Source organism: Arachis hypogaea, chromosome 16, assembly GCF_003086295.3.
Source record: "Arachis hypogaea cultivar Tifrunner chromosome 16, arahy.Tifrunner.gnm2.J5K5, whole genome shotgun sequence".
In the NCBI taxonomy this organism is placed as follows: Eukaryota; Viridiplantae; Streptophyta; class Magnoliopsida; order Fabales; family Fabaceae; genus Arachis; species Arachis hypogaea.
Genome location: NC_092051.1, coordinates 1,068,823 through 1,076,424, shown reverse-complemented (window position 1 = coordinate 1,076,424; position 7,602 = coordinate 1,068,823). Strand labels below are relative to the sequence as shown.

The window sequence follows — 7,602 nt, the reverse complement described above, 5'->3', positions numbered from 1 at the left end:
ATATTAACATTATAAATTGGTGAATAATCTATCACCAATTATTCAATCCCACCATTGGAATCGTGTATCAATCTCTTTATGTATCATGAGAGAGTGGTGCAGGCTTATGACTCGATGCTTGGATAGTTATAATGCATCTTGGCTTACCCTTTTTTGAAATCATGTATTGGCTGGCTGGTAATGAATGTTCTTATTTTTGACAGAGAATTCATTGCTGGAAATGTTCCTCCTTTGTGAGAAATTCATATTCAATATTTCCTTGTTTTAACTCGCTTTTATGTTTGCTCAAATATTTTGTATTGAAATCCAATTACCCTTCTGTGCTCTTCATCGTGCAGAATGGCGAATTGCCGAGTGATGCTGGTGTCATCTCCGGAACTGTGAAACAGATGTTCGATATATTGGAGGCTTAGAATGCAGAGCACAACATGAAAGTAATGTTATTAGAGCTTTACAATGAAGAAATAACGGATCGTGTGCCTCTGAGAAAACTGTAAAATCTGAAGATGATAAGTCTAAAAGTCCTATCGCTCTAATGGAGGATTGGAAAGGGGGCTTCCATTGTTAATCTAGAAAGAATTGATTAAAAATTTGTAATATATATACTTCATATATGTCTTAGCAATATATGAACAGATTATTAAAATGCTTTGATATATATTGCATAGTGTTTTTTTTTTTAGTCAAAATTCAATAGAGAGGTCAAATCTTAAAAAATGAAAAGAACAAAATAGAATGCAAACAAATAAAAAAATATAGAATTTTTTTACGTAAATTAATTATATAAAATAAAATATAATACACAAGACATAAAATTTGTATGGCATTGTTGTTGAAATAATAAATGAAAATGACATTACTTCATCATAAAAATATGAGTTTTTTAAACTAAAATATTTCTATAATGCATAGAAATAGAAAAAAATTGTAAAAACTTTCAATCGATTGGGTAACACAACCAATCGATTGAATTGGGCAAATCCATATTGTTTTGATGACTTCAATCGATTGGGTAACACAACCAATCGATTGAATTGTGAAATCTCAGATTGTTCTGAAGCATTCAATCGATTGGGTAGTATAAGCAATCGATTGAATTTTAAAAAACCCACATTTTAGTCATCGTTCAATCAGTTGGTGTTGTTGGGATTCATCCCATAGATATGTCCAATAGTTGCTGAACTATAAATTCCATATTGAATATCATTTACTTTCCTTGAATTTCAGTGAGGAATATATCTCATCATAATAGAGTGTGTGTTAGGGAGTTTATAGATTGAAAACAATGTCTGCTTCAGTGTATTACTTTTGGGGAAATGTTACAGAATAGAAAAGGGAATGAAATTTTAACCCTTAATTAGTTATACTTATTTTTCTACCTCTAGTGAGTCTGTAACTAAATACTTCACTTGAGAGTACAACTTTATTTACAAACCAAGTTTCTTTGGTCTCAAATATGTGGAAGACCCCTTTTTCAAACCTGGCATGCAGACTTGCTGTTGCTGCTTAGCCAACTTTTCTTTCTCCTCCTGCTTCTGTTTTCTCTCAACCTCTGCTTGCATCTTCTTTAAATTCTCCATCTCCTCCTCCATGGCCGTCTTCTCTTGTTTCTGTTTCTTCTTATGCTCCAGCAATGATGTATCAGACTCCTTAACAGAGAAAAACATGGGTCCAAGCTCAGCCAACCACTGGGGCTCCACGGCTGTAGCACATTGCATATACTCCTTCGTGGTTAGGATCAACTCGTGATAAACCACATACTCCGGAGTTGCACCCATGCCATAGAGTGCGCTACTGGGGTGTAGATGACACGGCATCCCAGTCCGGCAGTTGACATACTCTCCAACACCCTTTAATCTTGCTGCATTGTGGAAGTATGCTGAGCAAATTGCTTTTCTGACTATGTCTGTATCAGGCCAACAGGTGGTTAGAGAGATCTTCAGTGTCTTGAGAATATCAAGCAGCTGGGATCTCACCTCTCTGGCCTTTCTCAGACCTTTAACATGCAAAAAATGATCATTACACCAGTCACCTCTGTAATCATGCTGTTTCCATTGCTGATAGACATTGTACAGGGTTAAGTGATCAGATTCTGGCACAAAAAATCTTTCGCGTGCAGCATCACTCTCCTCTGCTCGGTCCTTGGGTCTAAAGAAAACTGACGGTACTGAAAGCATGGAAACAATCGTCAGAACCTCCTCAAGGCACCCTAGCTGTTCACCCATCAAAAGCATCTTGGCAAGTGGAGGGTCCAGTGGAAACTCAACCATTTTCCAGCCAAGATCTGTTAAGGCACCCACATTGTTAAGGGCACCCAATACCCACAACTGGTACATAGAATTGAGAATATTATCTTGCGGAGGTGGGTCCATGAAATCAAAATCAAGTAAATTATCAACTTTAAGAGATTTCAGCAACAAGACCACATTGCCGAGGTTAGTCCTTTGAATCTCAGGGACAGGGCTGGGCAACATTTCATTTAGGTAAGCACTCTCTGTGTACAGTCGACAACATGTACCAGGCCCAGTTCTACCAGCTCGACCAGCACGCTGATCAGCAGCAGCACGGCTGACGGGGAAGACTTGGAGAGCGTCCATTCCCATCCTTGGGTTATACACCTTCATTTTACCATAACCTGTGTCTATGACATAGAAGATACCATCCACAGTCAATGATGTCTCAGCGATGTTAGTGGCAACGATGCATTTTCGGGCTCCATCTTCGGCTCTCTGGAATATCTTAGCCTGCAAATCAGCAGGAAGCTGAGAGTATATGGGTAGAATCAAGAGTTTAGGGAATGCTTTCTTTGAAGAAGAGACCATCTGCTCCATTCTTTCTGCAAGGGCGTAGCAAGCTGCCTCAATCTCATCTTGGCCAGTCATGAAGATAAGAATGTCACCTGGAGGACTAGTAATGTGAATCCTCATGGCCTGCTGCACTGCACCTTCAACATAATCTTCAACTGGAGTTTTACTCCATAATGTAGTCACAGGAAATGTTCTCCCAGGAATATGATAAATTGGCACACTGCAAGAATGCCCTAATTAGATCGTGAACCAACCAAAATGTGAAAAATGAGATATTAGACAAGACTGAAGAGCTGAAACTCACCTTCCGAAGAAATGTGAAAATTTCTGTGCATTCAGAGTTGCTGATGTGACAATCAACTTAAAATCACGACGCCGAGCTACAACTTTCTTCAATATTCCAAAAAGAACATCCGTGTTTAATGATCTTTCATGGGCTTCATCCATGACAATAACCCTGCAATAGTTTCAGATACTAATGTTATTTTTATTTTTTTTGCAGAAACACCATAAATGTCATTGTTGAGGGTGAATTTTCTCAATATTTTCATACCGATACTTGTCTAGATCAGAGTCTTTGAGTGTTTCTCGTAGAAGAACCCCATCTGTCATGTACTGTAAAATTCAACCATTTAAGTTTAGAGTACATACCAACAAAAGTTAATAATGTGTCCACATAACTAATGTATATGTTAGACTTGTATATGCTCAAAGGATAAATACAATGAAAAGAAACCACACTCAATAGCACTATAGTTACAGTGTTATAAAATAAGTGTTTACCTTTATAATGGTATTTGGCCCAGTCACATCCTCAAACCGTATAGCATAGCCAACCTTCTCACCCAGCTCTGTCTCCATCTCCTCACTGACTCTCTTGGCCACACTCATAGCTGCCACACGCCTGGGTTGGGTGCAACCTACTATACCTTTTATAGTGTAGCCATCCTCATGCAGATACTGTTCAGAAAACTCAAATGTCAAATTTCTGTCTTGATTGGACAAACATGATCATGTAATAAATAATTGAAAAGAAAAGAAAAGGACAATGCACCTGTGTCAATTGGGTTGTCTTTCCTGAGCCTGTTTCTCCAACCACTACCACAATCTGATTTTCTCGAATTACCTACACAAGTGTATATCAACAAATTATTGCAACATATATGAACCACTGGCTCTATTTGCTTCTCACTTTCTTCACAAGTAAGAGGGCAAAACATTTTTGTGGGTACCACATTCAATTTTTTATATTAATCTCCCACTTTTTCTCTTAGCTGATTATGAGATACACATACAATAAAGAAAAAACCAACCTGTAATAGGTCATCTCGCACTGAAAAAATGGGCAGATATTGCCTTTGCTCTGCAATACTCTTTGACTTGGCAAAATCACTCACAGCCTCTTCCTTTTTCAAATGCTGTGAGAACTTAGCTTCTTCCTTAAAATCTATTTCACCCTGTTCACCCACTGTAGCAGTGTCTGCATCAATCTGCATTTGAAAGGATTTTAAAAAGGGTAAGTCTTTATACACCAGTAAGAGAAAGCAAAGATCACAACTGTTCCAGAAGAATACCTGTTCTGCTGTCTTTTCAACACCTAAGATATCGCCAAGTTTTGAGCCTGCAAGCTCCCAAAAACGTTGGCGAGACTTATTTGAACTCTGTTTCTCACGTATTTCTCTGACCAGAGTAGATCCTTTACGAGAAATTATAGCCATGTCAGATGTTGGATCTTTTATTGGCATAATTGGCTCTGCCTGCTTAGTAAAAACAACTCTGCCATCAAGGAATGGAGGTTTTGTATCTGCGAATGTTGGTAAAAAATAATCAGTATAAAGAGGTGAATGCCATACAAACTGCATAAAACATCAATTAGCCAGATGAAGATTTACCATGCACCAGAAGAATAACTTTGCGTTCTTCCTCATCATCAAACTCAGTCTGAACCTCTGTACCTCTAACGGCTCCTGATCTCAGCAGTTGTCTGTCCTCCCATTGAGCCTTATCAGCTGTGAGCTGAGACAATTTCTTGCTCTGAGCAAGGGACATCTTGGTCCCATCTCTTCTAGTCTGTTATTTGTTAACAACTCCTGATTACTTTAACAAGATAACTAAACGCAAGTTGCTAAAAACAATGCACAATCCATGCTGCATATATAAGATATATAACACGGTGTATAGAACATCTTCATATGTGACATTTCGGTTTTAATATGTATCAGTTCTACTTATGACAAGGAACTATCTTTAATTTATCCAAGAAAAATTTGCAAGTAACAAGAAGCTCTGTGTGTATAACGGTTTGCAGCAAATATTAGTTTACATATAATTAGAATTCTTAATGTTTAGTTATTTACCAGTCTTTTGGCAAGCTCAGCCTCTTTTTTTTGAAAGGTAGCCTCATCTCCAAGAAAAAGGGATGAGTTATCTCCTCCATCGAACATTGTGCTACCTTCCTCTCTATCATACCTACACAAAGATAATCTTAATCAGATTGATGTATTATACATCAAAAAGTGAAATTTTGAAAATTACACAATATATGTTAAGGCTTAAAAGGTCATCTATAACTTCAACCCTATCACAAGGTCAAACTTGTATGATGTGTCAAAATCTCAAATTTTGGATCTCTTCAAAGAACTAAAATTTTAACCTAAATTTGACCGAGCACGTATTATAGAAGACAAGCATAGAAAAGGAACCAAATTATTTTCCAAGAACTTAACTCCACACATGTCAAATACAAGGATTTAACACAACGTCAAAATGGATACTTCTCAAAATGAAGTTTAATTAGCATAATTACCATGCCCGGTCAGCATCATATTCCATCTCTGCGTGCATGCTTTCAGTAATCTCATACTTGCCTCCTAACCATGGAGAAACCAATCGTGCATCAGGTGAGGCACCAAGAAACATAGGGGATGGTGAAGGTTGATGATGTCTAGAACTAGAGACACTGTCCCTTCGAGGAGTATCTTCCCATTCCCATTGCCCATCATCCCAGTCAGGCCTGCCTGCAAATAAAACACTGGTAACTCTTAAATAATAATGATGATGATAATGATGATAATACTAAGAGCCAGATTTTACAAATGTGTTGGGGATAACTTGCATATTAATATATTATACTCTGGAAATGATATTTTCTTAAATTTCTGTTCGAAAAGCAGAAAGTTTTCTAGCATTTCAAATTTGGATTAATTTACTGCATATCTGGCTCCAGTAATCGGATTAATACGGGAAATTACAAGAAGCAGAATAATAACAATAACATACCAGGTGTTCTCTTGGAACCCTCATATCTGCTTCGCTTTCTACCATATTCATGGTCATACCTACTAGGGGAATCCCTTTCTGAATAAGACTCCTTACTTCTACCGCGTTCATGGTCATATCTACTACGTGAATCCCTCTCAGAATAATGCTCCCTCTTTCTGTTGTATTCATGGCCATACCTACTACGTGAATCCCTCTCAAAATAAGGCTCCTTACTTTCAAAATTGTCCTTCATAAAACAAATATACACTCAAGGGTCAGTTTCACAAAAAAATATACTAGGCACTAGGACAACGTCATGACAAACTAAGAATAAATCATAAAAGATGAAAACACTGACATATATATCCATACGAAAACTAAACTTATACCCACGCAAGATGCCTTCCGTGTGACAAAAGTACCCTGTCTTTGGAGGGTTGGAGTGCCACATAAGGTACTTTTGTCACATAGAAGACATCTTATGTGGGTACAAATTTAGTTTCCATCTAATGTGAATCAGCATTTTCATCTTTCATGGGTATTAATAGTCATTTATTCGACGAACTAAATATTTCTCCTAAAAGAGCAAAAGGAATAGGGCCATGAATATGATACTAACCTCCATGATGCAAGTTGGATTTCGATAAGGAGCAGCTCCAAGCTCAATTATGAATTAAAAAAATCCCTAATTGTGAAGTTCAGAGCAATTAAGGGGAAAATACGAAAGTGAGCTTCGATATTAAAATATTAGGGGGGAACTGGGGCTCAGTACGTTGGAATCGGAGAGAGAGACTTGAAGGACGACGCCATTTTGCTTCAACTGATCAACTGGACCTCGCGACCAAGGTGACGGCACGCAGCCCTTTCTACTGTTTTTCGACCGACTTATGGAGGAGAAGGTTCATATCAGGTTTACCCGCCAAAACGAAGAAAAGTATATTACTAATATTTGTTGGGCTTCTTTAAATAAGTTTCTAAAAAAGAATTTTTGTTAGTTATCTTTTTTTAAATATTTTATAAAAATAAAATAATTTTATATTTAAATATTTTATATAAAAAAAATTATTTTATTTATTAATTATATTTGAGTATAATAATATAAAAATATTTTTTTATTTATTTATTATATAAAAAATATTTTTTTTAAAAAAAATGTTTTAAAAAAAATAAATTACAGTTTTTTAAAAAAAAATTTATTTTTTTTAATATTTTTGTTTTTACTATTAAAAATTTGTCAAATATTTAAAAATAAAAAAAATTATTAAATTTTTTTTATCAAAATAATAACGTATTGTACTAAAGTTGCTTAGCAAAACTCATAGAATGATGGAATTGAATTCAATTTCATTGATTAAAATTATTATTTTCATGAACCGAATCTTTTTATGATATTTTTATCCTTCATAACGCTATAAAATAATTTAAGTAGAATATTAACTCTGCTCTTTGAAATATAATTAGACAAGTTGCGAAATTTAAAAATTAAAAGACTAGGTTTTTTTTGTGACTATTAAAAGACTAGTTTAATCGTTAA

The 7,602-nt window shown here is 35.8% G+C and overlaps 1 protein-coding gene across 2 annotated transcripts; it reads right to left on the bottom strand.

The window, feature by feature from the left end:
• Positions 1-1,274: 1,274 nt before the first annotated feature.
• On the bottom strand, positions 1,275-7,006 carry LOC112754352 (pre-mRNA-splicing factor ATP-dependent RNA helicase DEAH7). 2 transcript variants are annotated; one of them, XM_025801974.3, is made up of 12 exons: positions 6,688-7,006; positions 6,087-6,315; positions 5,614-5,824; positions 5,165-5,276; positions 4,700-4,877; positions 4,382-4,611; positions 4,121-4,297; positions 3,862-3,933; positions 3,591-3,767; positions 3,361-3,422; positions 3,112-3,264; positions 1,275-3,027 (listed from the first exon to the last, which is right to left on the bottom strand). In XM_025801974.3, exons 1-12 carry the CDS (start codon positions 6,691-6,693, stop codon positions 1,428-1,430), a joined length of 3,207 nt encoding a protein of 1,068 aa, XP_025657759.1. In that variant the 5' UTR covers positions 6,694-7,006; the 3' UTR covers positions 1,275-1,427. The 2 variants fall into 2 exon arrangements, with proteins under 2 accessions (XP_025657759.1, XP_072075727.1); XM_072219626.1 differs by having other exon boundaries at positions 4,121-4,611; positions 6,688-6,831.
• Between the last annotated feature and the right edge of the window lie 596 nt (positions 7,007-7,602).

Excerpts from the sequence above, each read along its gene's own strand:
- LOC112754352 (XM_072219626.1), bottom strand. Across the intron at positions 5,277-5,613 it reads TATGATGCTGACCGGGCATG|GTATGATAGAGAGGAAGGTA; the intron begins GTAATTATGCTA and ends ATCTTTGTGTAG. Across the intron at positions 3,265-3,360 it reads TCTGATCTAGACAAGTATCG|GGTTATTGTCATGGATGAAG; the intron begins GTATGAAAATAT and ends AAACTATTGCAG.